This window comes from Scyliorhinus canicula, chromosome 18 (assembly GCF_902713615.1).
Source record: "Scyliorhinus canicula chromosome 18, sScyCan1.1, whole genome shotgun sequence".
NCBI lineage: Eukaryota > Metazoa > Chordata > Chondrichthyes > Carcharhiniformes > Scyliorhinidae > Scyliorhinus > Scyliorhinus canicula.
Genome location: NC_052163.1, coordinates 95,739,512 through 95,765,195, shown reverse-complemented (window position 1 = coordinate 95,765,195; position 25,684 = coordinate 95,739,512). Strand labels below are relative to the sequence as shown.

Below are 25,684 nucleotides of genomic sequence, written 5' to 3'. Positions count from 1 at the left end.
CAAGTGGCATCGGTTTAAGGTCCGTGGGGCAAAGTTTAGAGGAGATGCGCAAGGCAGGTTTTTTTTTCCCCCACAGAGGGTGGTGAGTGCCTGGAATGCGATGCTAGGGGAGGTTGTGGAAGTAGATACATTAACGGCGATCAAAAGGCACCTTGCCAAATATATGGATAGGATGGGTAAAGAGGGATACAGCACTAGGAAGTGTTGAGGGTTTTGACAAAGGTTGGTCTCATGACCGGTATAGGCTTGGAGGGCCGAAGGGCCTGTTCCTGTGCTGTATTGTTCTTTGTTATTTCAATTGCTCTCCTTCATTGGTTTCAGTCACTGTACTGGATGGGGGTTTAAAACAATTCCCCAGATAATATTACCTCCAACATCCTTGAAACCTCAGCTAGTTGTGCCAAATCTTCAGAGCAAATTATTTATCTGAATGCATCAGCCTATGTTGTGTTAACATAGGGATAGAGGTGGTGCTATGGGGGCCAGTAATCTTGGATGCTCAGGTACACAAAGGATTCCACCCTATTAACAGTTAAAACACTCATTAAATATACAAGTTACTTTCTTGCAGCCTTATAAAGGATGCTTTTTGTAATATACATCTTTGGGTGAAGCTGCTGCCCAAGGGTAGTTTTATACAGAGGTCACACACAGTGATAAATGTCAGTCACTCTCAAGTCCTTTCTCATGAGAACACTGGTGACTGGAGTGTCTCACTCTGATATCACTCTTGTCGCTGAGTCAGACTTTAGAGATCAGGCCCCATTCCAGGAGCTCCAGCATTCAATCTAAACTGACCCTTCAGTGCCGTACCCGGGGAGTGTTGCTCTGCTGGAGGTGCCATCTTTCTGATGAGATGTTGGACATAAAAAATTCCATGGCACCATTGTGCAAAGCAGCAGGGAATTCTCCCAGAGTCCCAGCCAACAATTATACCTCTACCAACACTTAAAAAACAGATATCACCACAGAACTGTTTGTGGGAGCTTGCTTTGCACTAATTGGCTGCCGGGTTTCTTACATTACAACAGTAACTACACTTCAAAAGTACTCTATTGATTGTAAAGCACTTTAGGACATCCTGAGGTCATGAAAAGCGCTATAAAAATGCAAGTTTTTTTTCCTTTTTTCCCCTCTGGATGTAAGGCATAGAGATGGACGGTCCATCTCCCAGTCAGACAGACATTTTTGCATTGATTTGTAACAGAAGTGTAAATTCCTCTTAACCGATGCAACTCATTGAAATTACTATTTATCTTTAAAGCCAGAATAAAGACTGACAGCAAGAATAAACAATGCAACTTTTTTTGCAAATAATGGTCTATTTGGCCAATCTCGGTTCGAAGCATATATTTAGAAAATAGTTGTGTGCGCCCTTGTGGTCAGCATGGGGTATTCAATTGGATGTTGGGGCAACGATCAGTTTTGATGTTTCACCTTGAGTAATGCATGAGAGAGAGAGAGAGAGAGAGAGAGAAAGGGGAAAGAGACTCCTTTAAATGGGATTCAGTCTGTCCAGCTGCTAAATGAAACATCAAACAGGAGTTGTGTGCAAACAACACTCATTCAGTGGAATTAGTCAATAGGAGAGAGGTGGGCATTTTCTGCCTGTGCTCAGGGTTGCCCTGGCACCTTGGCACTTGAGTTCCTAGAGTAGAGGAAGCGCAGTGTTGCAGAAATGCAGACTGGATATACTCCTCCAATTATTTTAAACAGAAATAAACTCGGATGCTGCAGGTAGAACACAGAACTCAAATCAACATCTGCGCTCAAGAGTGCAAGGCATGCACCCAGAGAAATTGCTAGAACAAGTACAAGACAACGATTTAAAACAATATGGATACTATGTCTGGCTGTCAGTATTGCAGCGGTCAAACACTGCATATGTATCAGACCTGAACTGTAAACAAATTTATTTTATTTATTTTTAAAAAAAGGTGCTTTGTTAAGAGATAGAATTAATTTGTTTATTGCTTCAAAGAAAAATTAGAATACTATACCTCAGCTGAGCAAGAGTTGCAAGTCTGTGTCCCTGGATTGGGCCGTGAACGCACAACCTTTTTGCTCAGTGTTGAGAATGCTGAGGTTGAGTTCGGTTTCGTTTCGGAACTGTACTGGTTAGATTACAGCGAATGCACAAAAATTAAATGGACACAGAACTGAACAACGTCCTGATTTTGGGAAAAGGCTGTAGGGAATAGGGCGGAGCTCCACATAGATAAGGCGGACACCTACAATTCAGTTCATTGCAGTTCAGGTGAGAAGCTGACAGATCCGTCAAATTCCTCCAAACATCAGGTGGACCAGTGTGATGGGCCTAATCATCCTTCCTTGACTTCCTGAACCCACACCTTATCCACTCCACATAAACGCCTTTTTTGCCCCTAGATTCCTCCCTCTCCCTCCACACCCAGCAACATTCCACCTCTCGTTATCAAACAAGCAAAACACTGTGGGTCACTCTGTCAGTGCAGAATCACTAAGGTGGGATTAAGTGGAGATTTACTGCATTGTATCGTCATGATATTATTTATATTTTTTCTGTTTCAGAAAACTCCAGGACAAAAGTGCCAGATAAACTTCAGCTGCAAGAGCTAAAACAAAACCCCCAAAAGTACGAAAAAGGTAGAAAGTATAAATAAATCCATTTGTACATTTGAACCATTGTTCATACAAATCCAGAAAGGTGCAATGTTAGGAATAAAAGTGTTTTTTTTTCTGAAGTTAATTAAAGGTAACTTGGAAATGGGGGAAGGGAGATGGTAGATTTGTAGTTGAGCAGTTGGTCATTGATGGTCCAGTGACGGGTAGCTCAGTCCTGGCTCAACCCTCCTGCATTTGGGATCATCAACTTGCATTTCAGATAGGAAGTGTTTAACTCGTACGCAGATCATACTGAACTCTCCCTCATGTTGTCATCTGCTAAAAAGTTTGTGATGCGCTTTACGGTGTCCTTATATTGCGATCCATGTGTGAAAGTTTCCTTCAAATAGTCATCTTCACTTTGATCCTTGGCAAAATTGACAAATACCTGAACAGAACAAAGGAAAGAGTGGTTAAAACAGCAGGAAATGAAACATCTAAATAACTAGAAATATGTTTAAATATATACTGTTTTTTTTAAATATAAATTTAGAGTACACAATTCTTTTTTCCAATTAAAGGGAAATTTAGCGTGGCCAATCCACCTGGCCTGCGCATCTTTGGGTTGTGGGGGTGAGACCCACGCAAACACGGGGAGAATGTGCAAACTCCTCATGGACAGTGACCCATGGCCGGGACCGAACCCGGGTCCTCAGCGCCGTGAGGCAGCAGTGCTAACCACTGCACCACCATGCTGCTTGAAGTATATATTGTTAACACATTTAAATCTATATTGGGTGGAATTCTCCCAACCGGAGAATATGGCGGCAGCTAAAAAGTTGAAAACCCGTCGGCCTAAAATGACATTGCCATTCTCCCAATGTCGGGTCGCTCTTCCTGCTGGCAGGTGGCGCATCGTCATTTGCATCTCACAAATGCTCATTGAAACAGCTACCAGCCAGCACCCAGTCAGGCCTTTCAATCTTGTGTCACGCTAACGCGAAATCACATTGGTGTCAAACCATGTTGCTAAAGAGTGGTGTGTGCAAGGGTAGTCCTCAGTTCGCCAGAGACTTTGAGACAAGTGCAATGCTATCATGGTACGGCGCTGCTTCTGATGCACTGTTCACCACACTGCCGGGGCAGACAGGTTCCTGCCCCCATCTCCAGGCTGAGCTGGTCTTCATGGACAGCACCATGCTGATGAACCCATGCACTCTCGTGTGTCACTGTCTCATATCTCTACTCTGCTTGGGGTTGGGGAGTACAGGGGTCTCCTCCCCTGCTGGTGCCACACACCAGTGTCTATCGGGACAGCGTTGTGCTGTGGGATTCATACAGCCATCACAATAAAGGTCTGAAATTTGACCAGGGGTCGAGTGTGAGGAATGGGAGGGAGGGGGTGCCAATGGGAGGAGTATCAGAGATTGCCACCAAGCCTGATGCTGTCATCACCAAATGCCCAGCTGTGCATTTTTAAACAGGGATCATTGGAGAGTTATCAGGACCACGAGTGGTTTTCCCTCCCTTGCCCAGAGCAAAGTACTGAGGCCAATTGTAGCATCCCTCCCCCAAACATTCAGCAATTAACCAGTCTGTTAAAACTGAAGATGGGAAGGTGGGACCTTTCTGACCTGCCTAGTTTGGTTAGTAATAGCTTTTACCATCCAAACTATGAGACATCAATTTGAAATGAAGCTGCCTGCATAGATATTAAATACATAAGCCAATAATGTCCACATTATCTTGTAAGCTGATCCTTTATTTCCACTTGCCAGACTGCAGACTGACAACAGAGGAGCTTGGGAACAAACTTGACGTCACCCATACCATGCCACGCCAACCGCACCGCCGTAGTTTGGTGATTCCGCTTAATAATAATAATAATAATAATAATAATAATAATAATAATCTTTATTGTCACAAGTAGGCTCCCTGCAATTAAGTTGCTGTGAAAGGCCCCTAGTCGCCACATTCCGGCGCCTGTTCGGGTAGAGAGGACGAATTCAGAATGTCCAAATTACACAACAGCACGTCTTTCAGGACTTGTGGGCGGAAACCGGAGCACCCGGAGGAAACCCACGCAGACACAGGGAGAACGTGCAGACTCTGCACAGATAATGACCCAAGTCAGGAATCGAGTCTTGGACCCTGGTGCTGTGAAGCAACAGTGCTAATCACTGTGCTACCATGCCGCCCAGCTTGATGTCATGATAATGGGAAAAGGCAGAAAGTCAACTGCTGCCATCTATCTCGTGTTGTTCAAAACAATTCTCCTCTCAAAGAGTTTAAAATCCCTCCCATCCTGTCAGCCACATATTGTTAGTCTGGTTTTCCATCATAAACTGAAACAAGGCCAAGTGCGGGCGAATCACCCTCACTGGAACTCGAGGCCAATGAACTGCAGAGTAACAGGTGGGATTAGTGGAGAATGGGGTTCAGAATAGCCTGGATGGGCGAGAGGGGTGGAAGGTGGTAGGAATGGCCAGGAAAGACAGCAGAACAAACTTGTGGGGGTGGTAACAGGGTGGATTGAGGGGCACAAAGCAGTGATGGGAGGGGAATACATTGGGAACAGCTCCTGGCTTTATAACAGCTCCGAGCCTACCAGCAGCAGCTGGTGGACAGGCTGGGGCGGTCAGAGGAATATTTCATAAAGTCATTTCCACTGACCATCCAATCCAATGGGTGTCAACAGAAAGTGGCCTTGAATCTCCAGGACTGTGCACCCACTACATAAATGGAATTGGTACAAACATTAAAATGACCTAATAACTCAGTCCTGGAAACTACTTAAATGAACACATCAAATCTTTAAAATATTTAGCAAGAGAAATTGGCATGTGGACCCTGGTAATCATATATACATTAAATCCATGGCTTGTCCTTCCCAGGCTAGGGATCAACATGGGAGCCAGCAGTGTGCCCAAGTATGTCAGCCAGCAATGTGCCTGCCCTTGTGTGTCTAGCACACAGAATCTTACTTGATCTAACGTGGTTTGAGACACTGAATAGTCCTCGATCTTCAGATTTTCTTTATTAGTCGTGAGGGCACTGAAGATTTTGGCCAGGGAACAGCAGCCAGTTGGTATCTGGTATTGCAGCATGCTGTGGTGCTTTTCTTTCAATACACAGCCTGGGAACGTGGTCACCATGAACTCTTCGATAGGAGACCAGTCAGGCGTAGAACTATCCATCCGCAGGATGATGGTGTAACCGTCTCCAAACCTAGGGGCAAAGGACAGCGTAATGGGTTAATCGTTATGGTAATGAGACAGTGAGGCACATCATGATGTAACAGTGACACCAACAGTCATGAGCTATAGACTCAGTAGAGAGGATGGAATAGTCAGTCAGCGCACGAGAGAGATGTAGGTCGGAATTCTCAGGTCGTAATATCGATTAGGCCACAATTTACATAAAGGAGACTCCAAAACAATTAATTGGTTTGACTGTAGAAAATTTCCAAATACAGACAAAGTGAAGAATTTCGAAGTTTGGCTTCCATCACAGCTTTGATCCTTCCTTCCACTTGCCACCCCTCCTGATAATGTGCTCAGCTATAACAAATAGAATGTGAAAAGAGAGAGAACAAACAGGTCACACGACAGCACGTGCCAGAGGCGAGGCAGGCTGCACCTTCCAGACCTGCTTCGAATCCCAGCTCCGTGGGATGGGGAAAGGCTGTAACATCTGGGGGGGAAAAAATAATGAAGTAATAGGAATAGAAATTATGTCTGGCCAATTCCTGACACTTATTTGCAGGAGCCATGGTGAGAGGGGCCAGGAGGAGAGAGACTGGCCGTGGCATGCTGGGGTAGGTACTTATCCTCCTCTTGGTTACAGAGGCATCAGGTCTTATGAGCAAAGTAAAGTACATATTTGGAGGAAAACATCCTCATGGAAAACAAAGTTTAGAAAAATTGAAAAAGGTTCATGGTTGGCCAATAGTTCAATAGGATATTTAAGAGAACTTAACCTGATTTACTTACTGCACTCTATCTTTGAAAAACATCCTAAACATAGTTCCCATATAACAAATTACTTTTGAAGTGGTTTCTGCTGGTGACAAAGCAAGCCGCCATTTGGCGAACTCTGCGTTCCCCCAGTGCTACACTGCAGTCAGTGTAGATTTAACAAAGAACAAAGAAAAGTACAGCACAGGAACAGGCCCTTTGGCCCTCCAAGTCCAAAGATGTGCAGGTTAGGTGGATTGGCCATAATAAATTCCCCTTAGTGTCCAAAATTGCCCTTAGTGTTGGGTGGGGTTGCTGGGTTATGGGGATAGGGTGGAGGTGTTAACCTTGGGTAGGTTATTCTTTCCGGGAGCCGGTGCAGACTCGATGGGCCGAATGGCCTCCTTCTGCACTGTAAATTCTATCTATCTATGTATCTATGTAAGCCTGCGCCGACCATGCTGCCCATCTAAACTAAAATCTTCTCCACTTCCTGGGTCCGTATCCCTCTATTCCCATCCTATTCATGTATTTGTCACGATGCCCCTTAAACATCAATATCATCCCTGCTTCCATTACCTCCTCCGGCAGCGAGTTCCAGGCACCCACTACTCTCTGTGTATGAAACTTGCGTCGTACATCTCCTCTAAACCTTGTCCCTTGCACGTTAAACCTATGCCCCCTAGTAATTGACCCCTCTACCCTGAGAAAAAGTCTCTGACTATCCGTTCTGTCTATGCCCCTCATAATTTTGTAGACGTCTATCAGGTCGCCCCTTAAGCTCCTTTGATGCTAGAGGGTGATATGAACCCACAATCATCTGCAGAGAGGAGCCAAGGTGCTACCGACTCAGGCAAGCTAGCATTAAGTGGGATGGACATGTCGGAGCCAGCACCATCAGCATCATTTTAAAAAACAATTTCTACTGATCTCACCCTTCTAATTGTACAGGAGATGTGGCACTATTCCATTTAAGGAGTCCAGATAACCAAATGGACAGTGACACTGAAACCAATACCAATGTCACAGTAATTGTGATTCAAATGCCAAGAGCATCAGTTTATTATTGTAGATAGCATCAGTGTTTTCTCAACATCACCGTGGCAACAACTTTAAATAAATCAACTATACTGATATTCCACTCAACAGTCTGAAAGGTTAATAAAGCTTGAAAAGTGGATGGTTTATTTGATGCCTCTGGTGATTTCAATACACTGATGTTAACAGCCTCATGTGGCTGCTTCTGATAGTGATTTACCGAAGAATCCACTATTCCAGGAGTTAAAAAGGATTAGCTTCGACTTGTCCAAAGGTTGCAATATCCCTGTGGAAGAGAATATTAATATAGCTCCTGATATTCTGCTCGTGTCAAAAACACACCATGTTAAGTGATACATGCTTGCATTGTAGCTTGAACCATAGTTTGATTTGTTGTTACCTGCTTTTCAGGTGCTGCACACTGCCCAGGCAGCGGAATCGCCCATTCACCATGATAGCCATCCTCGTGCACAGCGCCTCACATTCCTCCATGCTATCTCGAGGAATAAAAAAGATCACACATACTGTCAATCCTTTAATCAACTCAAAAACCCGCACATTTTGATTAATTGATCATCCAAAACAGACACAATTTATCTCACTCTATAAAAACCCTTGTGCTCTTAATGAGCCAACATTGTTGATTGGATTATGCTGTGATGTGGCTGGATGGATCAATGAGATCCCCACATTCAATGTCTTTCTGAACAAAAAGTCTACTTTAAGTTTTCAGTTTCCTTTTATCCATATTTTTCTCCAATTGTCCCACTTTGTTCAATCTCTCTCCTTCTGCCTGACGGGAATCACCTCACCCAACCAGGCTTGGCATTGTGCCGCGATCCCACCTTGCCCAGCCTCTGTAACCTGCATCGACACAGCAGCTTCAACAGGGGAAAATATTCCAAGGTGCTTCACAGGATTCTAATCAGACAATGGCTGACATTGAGCCAAACATTAGGAGGGTTGACTAAAGGGTTTTAAAGAGGGCAAAAAGGAAGAGAGATGTGATAGAGGCGGAGAAGTTTAAGCAGGGATTTCCAGAGCTTAGAACAACTGAAGACACGGTGACTAATGGTGGTGTCAGGGCAGTGGACGAAGAGTAGTTAGTCAGTGGGATGCAGAAAACTTAATGGATTGTAGAACTGGAGGAGGTTAGAGATAGGGATGGGCAAGACCATAAAGAGATTTCAACATGAGGATACAAATTATTTTACTTGGAGACATTGGGGAACTAGGAATCAATGTAAGTCAGCACAGACAGTGGTGGTGGGTGAGTGGAACTTGACACGAGTCAGATACTGGCAACATTTTGAAGGAGATTATCTAGGGCAATGGATGGGAGGTCAGTCAGGAGGCCGCAGGATTAGTGGAGTTTGGAAGCTGGGATGAGGGTTACAGCTGCAGGTGGGCTGAGACGGGAAGGCGAGGTGGGTGATGTTAACAGGGTGTTGAGTTTCTGAGCAGGATTCAATCTGAGACGTGGCTGGGGTGCAGCAGTTTTGAAGGGGGGGGGGCAGTATGTCAGGGTTAATAAAGTCAGCAAGAATGGGGACGACGAAGATAAGTTGGGTGTTTAGCAGGAATGCAGCACAAGGTGGGTCTCATGAATTATGTGAACTCAGAGAAGGCATGAAACGAGGGGAAGACTTGGATTCAGGGCTAGGACAGTGGGGGAGGCAGGCGAAGGATTTGTGAGCAAGGTGAGGGGGAAACAAGGTTCTGACCAGCCTCATTGATTTTGTTTCCCTCTCTGCTGCTAATTGGAAACCAAGTAGAGTCAGACCACACTGGAGGTACAGCAGAATGCTGTCTGTCTGATGTTAAAATCCAGGCAGAGGTTCACTCAGGGGAGGAATGAAAGGGAGCTCTGTTCTCTACTACTCTATTATAATTCTATTATTCTGTTCCAGCGTCAAACAAATTCCACTAAAAGCTTTGAACAGATCTATCAGATCGATCTCGGCTGGAGCTTTATCACACCTCATGTAGCCTGACTGGTGTGGTATACGCCACTGGATGGGGCTTTTTAGCGTGGGGTTGAGATCAGACTCAAGTTCATCTTGCAATTTTATGTATTGACCCACACATTAAAGACAGTTCATATGGTGTGACAGAGGAAGTGCAACTTGCACCTTAATCTCCCAGAGGAACGTTCTTTATAAATATTCCCCAATCTTTAAGATGTTCAAGCAAAATCCCAGAAAACTCATTCACTGCATTATTTAACCATGCCCTGCTTCTTTCTACACAGAACACCTCCTCTCTCCCTATTATGTTGAATATCTGACCAGAGTCTATTTATTGGGGCAGTTTTATTATGTACATGGCCTGAGAGTATTTGATGTGGATACTGCGGCCTGGATTTTACTGGGTCCTGCGGTCCCCACCCATCTGGATAAAACATCAGGTCAGGGAGGAAGGGGACCGGTCCATGATCCTTAAGGTTGCTCCTGCAGCCATTTAACATTAGGAACAGTGATATTTATTTTAAGGAGAGACCTCCTCCCCATATTTGAATGGCCAGCAACCATCCAATCGGGTGGCACCAGCTGGGATCACAGGCAACTGCTGAGACTACATGCAGTCCCGCCACACCAAAGACCCGGGTTGGTGGATCACGGTAAGGAAGGGGCATGTTTTCAAGAGACCGAGGGGGAGAAGTATAGGGTGGGCTGGATGACCTTGGTGGGGGCGGTGCCTCTGATGGGCCTCAAGAAGTTTCTCCCCCCATCCCATTCTTGCCCAACAGCAACTCCAGTACCGAAAGCAGTCAGGCATCCTGCATGGCATCCTCCTTGCCCCTGCCATTAATTGGCCACTTTTGCACATTTGCTCATGGGATACGGACATTGCTGGCCAGCATTTATTGCCCATCCCTAATCGAATTGAGTGTCTTGCTAGAGCCATTTCAGAGGGCAGTTAAGAATGCTGTGGGTCTGGGGTCATCTGTAGGCCAAACAGGTAGGGATATGAGATTTCCTTACCTAAAAGGATATTAGTAAACAAGAGGGTTTTTCTGACAATTGTCGATGGTTTCATGGTCATCATTGGGTTTTTAAACTCCAGACTGTTTTTAAGTTGAATTTAAGTTTTCCCATCCGCAGTGTTGGATTTCAAACCTGGGTACCCAGAATATTACTGTGGGTCTATGAATTACTCATCCAGTGGTGATATCACTACGCCATCCCCTCCACAAGGGGAGCAATAATGCCAAGGGAAACGAGTCCACCCGACGCCTCCCCTTCCCCATAGTAACATTTCAGACAAGTTGGGAATGGGTGGGTAGGAAGTGCCCGCAGCTGACAAAGCATCTTTCATTTCAGGGTAGGCTGCATGTGTGCCTGGTAGTACATGCATTTTGTCTCCAACTGCAGTTAGTCCACACTAACCTGTGCGAGGTGAGTACCACCGATCGCCCTTCTTTGATCACACTCAGGATGCAATTCCAGAGGAACCTCCTGGCCTTGGGGTCCATTCCTGTTGTAGGTTCATCCTGTCAATGAAGACACAATATCAGTTTATATCTCTATCTCTCTCCCCCCACACTTTTCTCCATCTTGTCTTGAAGTTACTCTCTCACTGGCAACAGCTCTGCGGTCTGGTGGGATCCTCCCACAGCTCAAGTGACTGGGCAGCGAGTGTCGGTGGACTGCCCAACTATAAGGAAATCACAGAGGCGCCAGGGCCTCTGCTCGGCTATATGGCCTTTCCAGTCCTTGACAGGCAGCCAGGCCGACCTTCTTTCCCCTCTCTAGTGCAATTTGGATCACTCCGGTTGACAACCTGGCTCAAATCAGTAAATTCTGAGCAGGACAAGAGTTGAGCCTGGAATATGTGTGGGTCTTGATGGCCCTGGATCACTTTTTACCAACTGAGCCACGGGACTGATTCTCATTAGTTACATTTATAATCACGTTTTGTTAAAACTTTCTGAACCCTGAGCAGTTTCCTCATTCCATTCATAAATGGTCTGGAAATTCTTTGGAGTTTCTGCCACTCACGACCATAACTTCCACGGAGGTACAGCAGAAATCTTAAGCATGCATCAAAGTGGGATTTCTGCTGGTGTTAGTGTAAGATGGAGTGAGGGAAATTGGAGAAAATTCTCAGCATTGCCTTTGTTACCCATGGATCACATGACTCCTTACTAACCAGGAAAATGATTGGTGGGCATCCAATCAGTGCGATGGCAGTCGACAATTTCCGCTTGTTGCCACCGCTGTATGTCCCAGAAGGTCTGTCTGCGTAGCGTGACAGTCCGAGCTTCTTCATGGCCCATTCAGTGACCTACAAAACAACCCAAGGTTTTAAGGGAAACTGCAAGCAAATTTTCACTCTATCAAAAAAAACATAACAAGCAGTGGTGAAGACATTGTTTGAAAGTGCAGCTCGTGGAACTGAACTCACCGTACATGGCACTGGGTGGAGGGCCAAGTCCCACCACAAAGCCCAGTCCCACCGTGCAGGGCACCGGGTGGAGGGCCCAGTCCCACCGTACAGGGCACCGGGTGGAGGGCCCAGTCCCACCGTGCAGGGCACCGAGTGGAGGGCCCAGTCCCAATGTGCAGAGCACCGGGTGGAGGGCCCAGTCCCACCGTGCAGGGCACCGGGTGGAGGGCCCAGTCCCACCGTGCAGGGCACCGGGTGGAGGGCCCAGTCCCACCGTGCAGGGCACCGGGTGGAGGGCCCAGTCCCACCGTGCAGGGCACCGGGTGGAGGGCCCAGTCCCACCGTGCAGGGCACCGGGTGGAGGGCCCAGTCCCACCGTGCAGGGCACCGGGTGGAGGGCCCAGTCCCACCATGCAGGGCACCGGGTGGAGGGCCCAGTCCCACCGTGCAGGGCACCGGGTGGAGGGCCCAGTCCCACCATGCAGGGCACCGGGTGGAGGGCCCAGTCCCACCGTGCAGGGCACCGGGTGGAGGGCCCAGTCCCAACGTGCAGGGCTCCGGATAAAAGGTACCGGATGAAGAATTGAACACCCCAGTGCAGGGCACCAGATGAAGAGTGCAGTCTCCTCCAGTAATGCCAGGCTTGTGTTTCAAAAGTTTTCATATTGTTTACAGTTGGGAAGTATGAGGGAGGCAATAAATATGATCGGTTCCTGGCTTGGGAGGAATGGTTTAGGTAATAGAATCCCGACAGTGCAGCAGGGCATTTGGCCCATCGGGTCTGCACTGACCCTCCAAAAGAGCATCCTACCTAGACCCACTCCCCCGTCCTATCCCTAGAACCCTGTAACCCTACCTAATCTTTGGACATTAGCGGGCAATTTAGCATGGCCAAGCCACCTAACCTGCACATCCTCATCCTTGTGAGGAAACCGGAGCACCCGGAGGAAACCCACGGCGACATAGGGAGAATGTACAAACTCCAGATAGGGAATGTTAATAATTTGGTTTTAAACAAGGAAGGAAACGGGGAAGAGGAAAAATGTGTAAGGAAGATCTTAAGGAGGCAGAAAAGTTCTGAAGAACAAAACCATTGTAGCATTGAAAAAGGAAAAAAGGGAAAAAATAAGCACAGTGATCCCAGTGTAAAACGAAACCACTGCTCCCACACTCCTCATATCAGTTGCACACTTAGGTCTTGAAACAATGATATTAGTTAAGGGTTGATGGCGATGTACAAGGAGCTTTACACTATGGTTAGCCTCAGTCGCTCTACTGCTCCGCAATATAAGATAACCACATGGCTTTGAGTCATACTATGTAAAAGTCAACTTACTTTAGCAACCTCATGTTCAGGAATGCCACGCAGCCGTGAGTAGAACTCTACATGTTCCCTCCCTGTCAACAACTTGTTGATGGCATCAAACTGTGGGCAGTATCCCATGTTCTGGTGCACGTCCTGGATGTTAGACAGTATGCTAGGGGAGGAAAGAAATTTAGGGCAAGAAATAAAATAAGCATTTAAAAATCATCATATAATTCCCAATTTCATCCACTTGCACTGCTTTTCTACCCTTACACCATCACCCTGAGGTGGAATAACCTGGCCTCCAGACACTTTGTGTATTCTGCCTGGATATCGATGGCAAGTGGTGTCCCGCAGGGATCTGTTCTGGGACCTCTGCTCTTTGTGGTTTTTATAAATGACTTGGATGAGGACTTGGAAGGTGGGTTAGTAAGTTTGCCGATGACACAAAGGTTGGTGGAGCTGTAGATAGTGTCGAAGGCTGTTACAAGTTACAACAGGACATTGACAGGTTGCAGAGCTGGGCTGAGAAGTGGCAGATGGAGTTCAACCTAGATAAATGTGAAGTGATTCATTTTGGAAGGTCGAATTTGAATGCTGAATACAGGGTAAAAGGCAGGATTCTTGGAAGTGTGGAGGTATAGAGGGATCTTGGGGTCCACGTCCATAGATCCCTCAAAGTTGCCACCCAAGTTGATAGGGTTGTTAAGAAGGCGTATGGTGTGTTGGCTTTCATTAGCAGGGGGATTGAGTTTAAGAGCCGCGAGGTTTTGCTGCAGTTTTATAAAACTCTGGTTAGACCACACTTGGAATATTGTGTCCAGTTCTGGTCGCCTCATTATAGGAAGGATGTGGATGCTTTGGAGAGAGTGCATTGGAGATTTACCAGGATGCTGCCTGGACTGGAGGGCATGTCTTATAAAGAAAGATTGAGGGAGCTCGGGCTTTTCTCACTGGAGCGAAGAAGGGAGAGAGGTGACTTGATAGAGGTGTACAAGGTGATGAGAGGCATGGATAGAATGGATAGCCAGAAACTTTTCCCCAGGGTGGAAATGGCCGTCATGAGGGGACATAATTTTAAGGTGATTGGAGGAAGGTATAGAGAAGAATTCAGAGGTCGGTTCTTACACATAGAGTGCCGACGGGACTCGGGGTTTTTCTTTTTACGGCCACTCGCCCCAACTGGGCCAGAGAATCGCGGGGGGGGGGGGGGGCACGTAGATCGGCCCCCGGCCGCTGTCGCACCGACCACGCTGGCCCAATGGCGCCGATTTCCGCTCTTTGGAGAATCGCGTCCTGGCGTCGGGGCGGCATGGCGCGATTCGCGCGGCCCCCCACCCCTCCCCAGCGTATTTCCGACCTGGCGCGGGGTTGGAGAATCCCGCCCTTTTTTTTTGTTGTTAAAACTAATTAGCAGCCCTGTGAATCTGTGCCTCCATGTTTTCTAAACAAAAGTAAACATTACGGTCTTTTGAGGTAGGAATCCATTCTGGGATCTTCCTGTTCAGTTATAACACCAACCGAGCTCGTAACTTTATGAGCTAGTATTAATTATTTAGCAGGGGCATATCCTTTTGTCTTCATGGGTCACACAGGATATATATGATAAAAAAAATTAAATCCATTCCATTAATCTGCTTAAAATAATAGATCTTACCATCAATCATAGAATCCCTACAGTACAGAAGGAGGACATTCAGCCCATTGAGTTGCAACAACCGGGGACTTCTGGTGGCGGGCATGGTGTGAGTGGTCGCACGTTTGGCAACTCGTGCGTTGGCAGGGGAGGTTGGCAGAGGGTAAAGGGCCGGCCTTACCAACTCAATGGTTGAAAGAGAGTTGGTTGACCTTCTTAATGAAAAGTTCAGTCAGCAGATGAGGGAGGCTCAGGAAGACTTGGCGAAGGTGGTAGACCCGCTGAAAGCAGGAATCGACCGTGTGAAGCTAAGGCCGGAGACCCAGAGCCAGGTGATCCAGAAGGTGGAGGAGGCAGTGGGTAAGCACGAGGAGCAGCTTACCTCATTGGCGGTCCAAGTTGGGATGCTGAGGGAGATTCAGAAGCGGCTCGAGGAGAAAGTGGAGGATTGAAAGAACTGCTCCCAGAGGTAGAATCGGAGGATAGTGGGGATACCGGATGTCAACGAGAGAGCGGACGTAGGCTGTTATGTGGCCAAATGTTGGAGAAGCTAATGGGGGGCGGCTTTGACCGGCCTTTGGAGCTCAATTGGGCGCATAGGCCGCTTATGAAGAAACTGCAGGCGAATCAGCCGCCGAGGGCAATGGTGGTGAGGCTACACCAGTTTCTGGACAAAGAGAAGATCTTGTGGTGGGTCAGGCAGATGAGGCAGAAGGCAACGAGCTTTGGATACATCAGGACCTGGGCGCGGAACTGGAAAAGAGGAGAGCTGGATTCAACCTGGTCAAGGCTGCCCTCTTTAAGAAGGTGTTAAGTTCGGGATGCTGTATCCAATCACCTTTGGGTGACCCACAACGGCCACGAATACTACTTTAGAACACCAGAGGAACAATGGAGTTCTTGAAATACAATGAACTGGAAGAGAGGGAGGACATTGAACATTGGAGGAATGTGAGCTGATGTTGGTTCTTCTTGCCACTTCTTTGTTTTGTTGTGCTGGGTTCTTTTGTCTTGGGGAGAACTTTTCTTTCCTTACTGGCTGTTTAGCTCTTTCATGGGGTGCTTTGGTGGGAGGCTGGAGGACGGTGGAGGGTGAGTGCACCTTTTTTTCTTCTTTATAGTGTTATTGTTTTTTGCACAATGGTGGAGTGCGAGCGGTGGGGGGGGGGCAGAAATCAGTGGGGGTTGGGCTGTTTAGCCATGAGCTGGGGTTGCCAGGCTAGCTGGTTCAGGGGAGTGCAGTGGGGAGGAGGCGATCAGGTGGTTAGAGTTTTAGTAGGGGGATAGGATTGTTGTTTTGTTCAGGGGAGTGCGGATGGGGAGACTGCAGATGGGGGTGGGGCAGTTGAAGTGCAATAAGGAGGGAGTAGGCAATGGTGGACATCCGGAACGGACTGGTGGGCTGCAGGATGCAAGCAGTGGGCTTGCCCAAGAAGGGGTATGGCTGATTGGTAGGAGGGGGGGAGGAGATGGAGGTCGCTATAGATGCAGAGAAAGCGTTTGATCGGGTAAAATGGGAATATTTGTGGGAAGTTATGGACGGTTCGAGTTTGGGCAGGGGTTTGCGGATTGGGTCCAGTTGCTGTATAGGGTGCCGGCAGCAAGTGTAAGAACAAATCGGGTGAGCTCGGGGTATTTTGGATAACATTTTTGGACAAGGCATCCCGTTCGTACAATATGGCGCTCCACTCATCGATCGACATTTCCAACGTGCCACAGCAAAAAACCGCACTGACCTCCTCAGAAGACAAACACGTGTCACAACCGACAGAGTACCCTTCATCATCCAATACTTTCCCGGAGCGGAGAAACTACGACATCTTCTTTGCAGCCTTCAACACGTCATCGATGAAGATGAACATCTTGCCAAGGACACCGCACACCCCCACTACTTGCCTTCAAACAACCGTGCAACCTCAAACAAACCATTGTTTGCAGAACAGCGACCACGACACCACACAACCCTGCCATGGCAATCTGTGCAAGACGTGCCGGATCATCGACATGGATACCACCATTACATGTGAGAACACCACCCACCAGGTACGCGGTACCTACTTGTGCGATTCGGCCAATGTTGTCTACCTTATACGCTGCAGGAAAGGATGTCCCGAAGCGTGGTACATTGGCGAGACCATGCAGACGCTGCGGCAACGAATGAACGGACATCGCGCGGCTATCACCAGGCAGTAATGTTCCCTTCCAGTCAGGGAACACTTCAGCAGTCAAGGGCATTCAGCCTCTGATCTCCAGGTAAGCATTCTCCAAGGCGGCCTTCAGGACACGCGACAACGCAGAATCGCCAAGCAGAAACACGTAGCCAAATTCCGCACACGAGTGCAGCCTCAACCGAGACCTGGAATTTATGCCGCATTACATTCATCCCCCACCATCTGACCTGGGCTTGCGAAATCCTACCAACTGACCTGGCTTGAGACAATTCACACCTCTTTAACCTGGGGTTACCCCTATCTCTGGATCTGTAAAGACTTAATTACCTGCAAATGCTCGCATTCTAAGCATTGTCTGGCATCTTTGAATTTGTCTATATATACGTTTCTGGAACATACCTCTTCATTCACCTGAGGAAGGAGCAGTGCTCCGGAAGCTAGTGATTGAAACAAACCTGTTGGAATTTAACCTGGTGTTGTAAGACTTCTTACTGTGCTCACCCCAGTCCAACGTCGGCATCTCCACATCATGTCCACACAGACAGTCACCCAAGGTCAGAATTGAACCCAAGTCCCTGTTGCTGTGAAGCAGCAATGCTCACCACCTGCTGTCCTTGAGACAACAATGTTAAACCTCTCCAAACCTCCAGGCCCATGAACTTGAAACAAGATAAACTAGCGAATAATACTTATAATTCCTAGGGTGTGGGACTGGATTTCACCAATTCCTGTGGTTTAGACACCCCTAGTTTAGCAGTTAAATTCTCAGGAATCACATAATACCATATAAAAAAGAATTTGTACCTATATCCATCGAGGAAGGCCTCGCCGCTGCTGACCTCAGTGTCACCCGTGAGCATCTTAAAGGTGGACGTTTTCCCAGCTCCGTTGATGCCCAGAAGCCCAAAACACTGCAATGGAAATTTACAGAAACTTCAGGAGAGATTTGTTTTGCCAATATCTAGAAAGTAGTTAACCTGAGCAGGGCAGAGAACAGCAGTTTTGGTAATCTATGTTAATCTATCCATCTCTGCTAGAGATGTTGGCTCCTTGTTGGATATGGATGGGACCCCCAGGCATTGGGTCATCTTTGAAATTTCATCAATTCTCAATGCATTGGAGACCAATCTACCGAGTAACGAGAGTGGAGCTGAAAATAATTCTCTCTTCACTTAATGTTTACACAAATCCACTTTCCGGCAAGCGTCACTGGATAGGAAAATGCGACATCCAATGTTGACAGAGCTGTGTGTCAAATAGAAAAATCTATTTGCAAATGCCCATGATTATGCACACACGCAGGCTCTCACCTCCCCTGGGGGAATTCCCACACACAATCGGTCCACAGCTGGTTTCTTCTTTCTTCTGTAAACCTGAGAAACCAAATTAATTGATTTATAGTTAGCTAATGGCAGTGGCTTAATGCGTGTTTGGTGTATGACATACAGAAATCTAACTCTAGCGTTTGTCTCCCTCAAAACAAATCTGGAGAGATTACGCACAGGTCGGCAGAGCACAGGGTACTGGGTAAGCTACCCATTGCTTGTCTAGCTGGAGTCCCTCGTCCTTAAGGTTTGTTGGGTTATCTACAGCCGAGTGGGAAGTATCCTGAAATCCAGTGCTCCAGCCTTCCCGACCCAATTTGTGAGCCAGGCTGCCTTGTCTATGCTCAGCAATCCAGCCCAGTGTTACAGTTTGGCCTGGTTTTGCTGCAGACTTGGTTTCAAACTACCATTACTGTCACCTTGAAGCCAGCTCATGATTTCTTTTGATTCTTTCAAGGGATATGAGCATCGCTGGCTGGACCAGAATTTATTGCAGATCCCCAATTGCCCTAGAGAAGGTGGTGGTGGTGAGCTGCCTTCTTCAGTTGTTGCAATCCATATGGTGTAGGTACACACACACAGTGCTATTATACCCTACTTGCGGCAATAAGTGACTAATATTATTATAGAGGGAGTTAGAGGATATTGACTCAATGACAGCGAAGGAACGCTCATATATTTCCAAATCAGGAAGGTGGGTGGTTTGGAGGGGACCTTGCAGGTTGTGGTGTTCCCATGTATCTGCTGCCCTTGTCCTTCTAAGTGGTAGACGTCAGGGTTTTGGAAGGTGCAATCAAAGGAGCTCTCAGACAGTCCCTGCAGGGCATCCTGTAGATGATCCATGCAGCTGCCACTGTTTGTCAGTGGTGGAGGGAGTGAATGTTTGTGGGTCGAGTGCCAATGAAGCAGGCTGCTTAGTTCCGGATGGCGTTGAGCTTCTTGTGTTGTTGGCGCTGCACTCATGCAAGTAGGGGGAGTAGATGTGCATTCCATCACACGCCTGATTTGTGCCTTATGGATGGTGAGCAGGTTTTGGAGAGTCAGGGGGTGAGTTACTCTCCACAGGATTCCTAACCTGCGTTTGTAGCCACAGTATTTATATGACTAGTCCAGTTCAGTTTCTGGTCAATGGTAACCCTTGAGATGTTGATAGTAATAATCGCTTATTGTCACAAGTAGGCTTCAATGAAGTGACTGTGAAAAGCCCCTCGTCGCCACATTCCAGCGCCTGTTCGGGGAGGCGGGTACAGGAATTGAACCCGTGCTGCTGGCATTGTTCTGCATTGCAAGCCAGTTGCTTAGCCTACTGTGCTAAACCAGCCCCAGAGTGGAGGATTAGCAATGGTAATGTCATTGAATGTTCAAGGGAGGATTGGATTCTCTTATTGTAAATGGTCATTACCTCACACTTGTGTGGCACAAATATTACTTGCCACTGATCAGCCCAAGCCCTGAATGTTATCTCGGTCTTGTTACATATAGACGCAGGCTGCGTCAGTAACTGAGGAGTCACAAAGATCATTCACCACCAGTGAACATTCCCACTTCTGACCTTATGATGGAGGAAAAGTCATTGATGATGCAACTGAAGATGGTTGGGTCTAGGACTAAGGATTTATGCAGTGATTCCCTATGACTGAGATGATTGACCTCCCAACGACCATCTTCTTTTGTGCAGGTTTGACTCCAACCAGTAGATGGTTTTCCGCTTTATTCCACTTAACTCCTCCATAGCCACATTCCTCCCTATTCCCTCCCCTAGCCACCCAGCAAGGAGGATAATCACTACAAGTATTAGACAATTGGTCTGTACAGGTTTGACCCCTTATTTGCTGAATATTAGGTGTCGGGGCATCACATGAGCAACATAACTCACCGTTAGATATGTATGTATTATTCTGGCATTAACACAATAGCTGAATAGACAGAGCTTTCAGAAAACAGTCAAAAATTGTCCTAACTGAGATCAGTTAACTCAGCACAGAACAAAAATCAAACCAGAGACTCACTGCTCTGTCAGACTCCGTACCACAGAGGGAAAATGTGGTTGCCAGCTGAGAAAGCTCAGTGCTGCACTTCGTTTTTTTGAGTCACTATGATCAATCTGTTCTGATCACAATTACCCAGTCGTAACACAGAATCGATAGCACAAACTGGAATCTTGCTTACCTTGGTGAGATCCTTGATGACTAGAATGTCACCTTCGCCTCCACCATACATGACCTTATGTCTCTCTCTGGTTACATCCTCATCTTCTGTTTCCAATGGTGGAAGTTTTAAAGATAAAGGCCTGTGGAGTAACAGCAGTGTGTTAGATGTTTGCTAAAAAAAACAATCACAAAGTACAGTCAAATCTTTTGCAGTTTGGATATAGATCTTTGACTGTATTACGTTACAGGTAATTTTAAGTTGACCTCTGGGTTGGGGAATGCAACATCAAACTGGCTTTGTGCATTCTGTCCCCCCAGCCCCGCCCTCTGCGGTTATCTACTGGATAGTGCCTCTAGTCCCCTTTTGATCCACTGATGGCTGATTTGGGAACCAGGACAGGTCTGATTTTCCAGAGGCATCGGGTAGCAGAGTCCTCTTCTGGATTAAGAAAAATTCTTTGCTTTAAAACCAAAACTAGTGCATGGTCCCTGATCAAAGCCAATGTATCTTACACAATTCATCTTTCCCTAGTCACACAACATGTGCAAATCACAACACGTAATTCCCCATTTCATTGCATCCAAAGTCATAATTCCTTGACTCTCCCAACTCCACCATGTTGCATACATGCATTTACTTCCAGAATTGATCAAAACGATGAACGGACCCAATTCATTTACTATCAACTGAAGGGAACTGTGAGTATTTGAGTGAGACACCCAGCTCTGATACAAGGGATGGAATGTGGGTCTGTTATTTGGCAGGGTGCCTGGATAGTGTGGGGGAGCCTGTTGATGCACTGAGAAGGCTCACACAGGAAGATCAGCAATTTATGTAAGGCAGAAGAGGTCAACTGATGCAGTAGATTTGGATCTAGCAAATGTCTGTACCTTTGGAAGAGGTGGAGAGAACGTGGGAGAAAGAAAATCCTTGAAATAAATAGCGAACATCATTCTGAAACCTGTGGTTAGGAACATTGAACCAGGGGTAGGCCATTCAGTCCATCAAATCCGCTCTGCCATTATGATCATGGCTGATCGGACATTTCAATGCCCTTTCCATACACTATTGTTATGGGCCAGGGTTTAGAGAACCCCAAAGTGGATCATGGAGTTCACCTGACCCACAACTTTTAATAGATTGTGGTATGGGGAGCACACGGCCCACTCTACAGGTGTGGTACAGCAGAAATGGAGAAGTATTTTTTAAAGCAAAACAATGTTTACTCTATGAACTCAAGTTAACCTTTTTAAAACAAACAGTGAACATCTTAGCAACCATTAATTCAAATACAACCCCCAAAGAGTACAACACTAAGTAATGCTTACACTGTCCTTTTAACATCCAGAAGACTTACAAAAAACATAACCTTTAACACATCAGGTTAAAGTCATGACTGAAAACATTTATAATTCTGAATTCACCAAATGATCAAGAGATAGTCTTTTCATGACAGAGAGAACAGCAGTACAGCTGCTTTGTCTGACTTCAGCTCGAATACTGAAAACAAAACTAAAACACGCCCTGCAGCAAACAACCTGAAACAAAAGTAAAAAGCTGACAGACAGCCCAGCTCCACCCACACTCTGACAGCTCTGATAAACACTCATTTCTTAAAGGTACATTTCTTAAACACTAATTTCTTAAAGGTACTCTCACATGACACTATCCTCATAACTGTTTACATTATTGTTAATCAGAAATCTATCAATCTTTACGTTAAACATATTCTTCTTAAAGGGACAATTTAGCATTGCCAATCCACCCAACCTGCACATCTTTTGGGTTGTGGGGGTGAAACCCACGCAGACACGGGGAGAATGTGCAAACTCCACACGGACAATGACCCAGGGCCGGGATTCGAACCACGGTCCTCAGCGCTGTAGGCTGTAGTGCTAACCACATGCCGCCCTACCTTAAACATACTCAATGACTGAGCATCCACAGCCCTCTGGGGTAGACAATTCCAAAGATTCATAACCCTCTGTGCAAAGGAATTTCTCTTCATCTCGGTCCGAAGTGTCTTTGCCCTCATTTTGAAGTTGTGCTCCTGGTTCTGGACTTCCCAACCAAGCGAAACACCTAACGAGCACTGAACCTGTCTAACCCTTTAAGTATTTTGTATTGCTGTAATTTGTAAAATTTAGTTCTCAGCAACTTGTGCAGAAATATTTTATCAGTAAATTTGCCATCAGTAATGCTGCAAGTGAGCTACAATCAACAGACAATGTTATCGGACCATAATCAATGCAAATAATCCTTCTGAATTAGGAACAGTTTTGTATTGTATGCCCACGCTCATAAGGAATTGGACTCAAATCGTTCGTACTCACATCAGATAGAATCCTCACAACTGGCTGGCAGAAGAGACTTTCACCTCACCAATCAGGACTGGATGAAAATCCTGACCCAAGAGTTGAAAGGTTAAAGTTTAACCCATTGTTACAGTTTACGAAACACACTTCTACAACATACACTGTAGCAGAGGACTGGGCCTAGCATTATAAAATGGATGCGCAGTCACGTATTGATCATAAATCACTTTACGCAAGAAAAGGCGGCACTGCAGTAAAAGCAGAAAAAAAAGCAGAGCACCTCACCTTATTTTTATGAAGAACTTGTACTGCAGCAGAATGGTGAACAGAAAGAAGATGACTCCCTGGATGGCCATGGCAAACATGTTCTTCCCCACCAAGTCCCAGGAAAGCGGAGACGTGAACTTCTTTTCCCCTGCACCACAAAATTCATGGGTGGATGATTCTTAATTTCAAATCAACAGAAACATTGCCATCTTTACCAAATCTGTACCACTGGCAATAAAATCTTCCCCTGCTGACTTGGACAAAGTCATTGCTTGAGGCTTTCCAATTGTCACGCCCATGATAAGCCACTAAAAACAAACCGGTTACTTTGATATTGTGGTATGTTAATGAATTTCAGCTGGGGAGACATTATGGGTGCTACAATTGGCCTCAGTGGCCCAGGCACTCAGGTTTAGAGAGGTTTCCTGGTAATTTTCCAGTGACCAAGCTGAGTCTGCCCTCCTCGCACCTCCCTGGGTGCACTGTACATCTGCATGTTAGCCGAAGCTCAACCGGGCTTGGGCTGTGAGGACTTGGGCAGACCCTTGTAATGATATGTATAATGTAAGGAGTGTAAAGGGTTAACAAATAGTGCTCATGTATCTCAACACTAGATGGCACCACAGAGTAGTCTTATAAAAGCATGTGTCTCTAGGGGTTCTGGAAGAAGGTTGTGAAGAAGGTTAGTGAAAAGTTGAGATAAGAGTGTTAGTTGTACTAGAAAGACATTATAGATTTCTGTAGCATAGATTTAATACTGTTGTTTTGTTAGCTATTACTTTGTGAAGTGTGCGAACCATTTGAAGTAGTGTAAAATAAACTAGCTTTGTTTTGGATACATAGCTTGATGTTCTTTGTCAACACTACGACTTTAAGCCATCTTGAAGGACTATACAAGGAACATCACAACCCTCACAATTAAAGTTTGCACATGAGAAACAGTGGCCGGGTGAGGTAGCAGAGGGTGACAGCTGCCTAGGGTGCAGCACTCTCAGGAGGAGAGGCGAAAAACAAAACTCCTGTATTGATCCCACAAAAACAGTAGCTTCGATATGGTGGAAGACCAGCAGAAACAGAATAGTGGGTGGGATTTTGCGGCCTCACGTAGCAAGGGTGGGGCCAGAAAATATGGTCAGTTGTTTAAAACACCATTGACTGGTGAGATCAGGAGCGCCCCCCCCAGCGGGAGGGGCAGTAAAATTCTGCCCAATGTCTTTACTTCCCTGTAATGAAGAGCACATTGATGTAATTATAGAATCATGGTAGAATTTTAAACAGGGTGCAAGAGACACATGAGGTTTGCAGGTGGTAGGCCAGATTAACAAAGCAGGATAAAGTATACGGGAATCTTGGGGTTGAAATATAGAGACATTAAGGAGGTTTATGCTAAACTTACATAAATCACTCGCTGACGAACATACAAATAAGGAAAAAAGAGGTAGGCCATTCAGCCCCTCTAGCCTGCTCCACCATTTAAAAAGATCACGGCTGATCTGATAGTCACCTCAAATCAGCATCCTGTCTACCCCGACAACCTACCACCCCACGTGCTTACCAAGAATCTATCCAGCTCTGTCTTAAAAATATGCAAAGACTCTGCTTCCACCATCCTTTCAGGAAGAGTTCCAAAGACTCACGCCCCTCAGAAATCTTTTTGCCTCATCTCCGATTTGAATAGGTGACCCCTTGGGCTGGATTCTCCGCCCCGCTGTGCCACATTTTGTTTTCACTCCGCCGGTGGGATTCTCCGTTACGCCGGCCGGTCAATGGGGTTTCCCATTGTGGGGCTGCCCCATGCCATTGGGAAACCCCCAGGTTGCCATAAAAATGGAGCATCCCACTGGCGGAGAATCCAGACCTTTATTTTTAAACAATGACCACTAGTTCTAGATTCTCCCACAAGAGGAAACATCCTCTCCACATCCACCCCATCAAGACCCCTTAGGATCTCACATGTTTCAGTCAAGTCGCCTCTTACTCTTCTAAACTCCAGTGGATACAATCCTAACCTGTCCAACCTTTCCTCATAAGCCAACACACTGATTACAGGTATTAGTCTGGTAAATAAGGTGACCAATACTGTGCACAATACTCCAAATGTGCTGGTGCCCTGTACAACTGAAGCATAACTTCCCTTTTGTATTCTATTCCCCGCACAATAAATGGTAACATTCTATTAGCTTTCCTAATTCCTTGCTCTCAGAGCTCTGCAATCTCTCACCAGTTAGGTAATATGCTTCTTTTTTAGTCGTTCTGCCAAAATGGATCATTTCACACTGTCCCACATTATGCTCATTTGCCAAATCTTTACCCATACACTTAACCTATATATTTATTTTTGAGCTTCCTTATGTCCTCTTCACAACGTACCTTCCTACCTTTGTACCATCAAAATTTTGGCAATCATCCCTTCATCCAAGTCATGTATATAAATTGTAAACAGTTAAGGTTCCAGCACTGATCCTGTGGCACATCACTTGTTAAATCTTGCCAACCTAAAAAGTACAATTTATGCTTACTCTCTGCTTCCTATTCTTCAGCCAATCT

At 46.1% G+C, this 25,684-nt stretch overlaps 1 protein-coding gene across 3 annotated transcripts in view; it reads right to left on the bottom strand.

Moving 5' to 3' along the window:
• Window positions 1-2,709: 2,709 nt before the first annotated feature.
• Window positions 2,710-25,684, bottom strand: part of LOC119952956 (phospholipid-transporting ATPase ABCA1-like) — a 216,373-nt gene continuing 193,398 nt past the window's right edge. For all 3 annotated transcript variants that reach the window (XM_038776597.1, XM_038776599.1, XM_038776598.1), the window contains 10 exons: window positions 23,156-23,285; window positions 20,574-20,694; window positions 18,390-18,452; window positions 17,884-17,990; window positions 13,303-13,444; window positions 11,730-11,864; window positions 10,967-11,070; window positions 7,978-8,070; window positions 5,568-5,811; window positions 2,710-3,031 (listed from right to left, as the gene is read on the bottom strand). In XM_038776597.1, coding sequence (XP_038632525.1) covers window positions 2,891-3,031; window positions 5,568-5,811; window positions 7,978-8,070; window positions 10,967-11,070; window positions 11,730-11,864; window positions 13,303-13,444; window positions 17,884-17,990; window positions 18,390-18,452; window positions 20,574-20,694; window positions 23,156-23,285 — 1,280 coding nt within the window. In that variant the 3' untranslated portion in view covers window positions 2,710-2,890. The remainder of the gene's footprint in view (window positions 3,032-5,567; window positions 5,812-7,977; window positions 8,071-10,966; window positions 11,071-11,729; window positions 11,865-13,302; window positions 13,445-17,883; window positions 17,991-18,389; window positions 18,453-20,573; window positions 20,695-23,155; window positions 23,286-25,684) is intronic.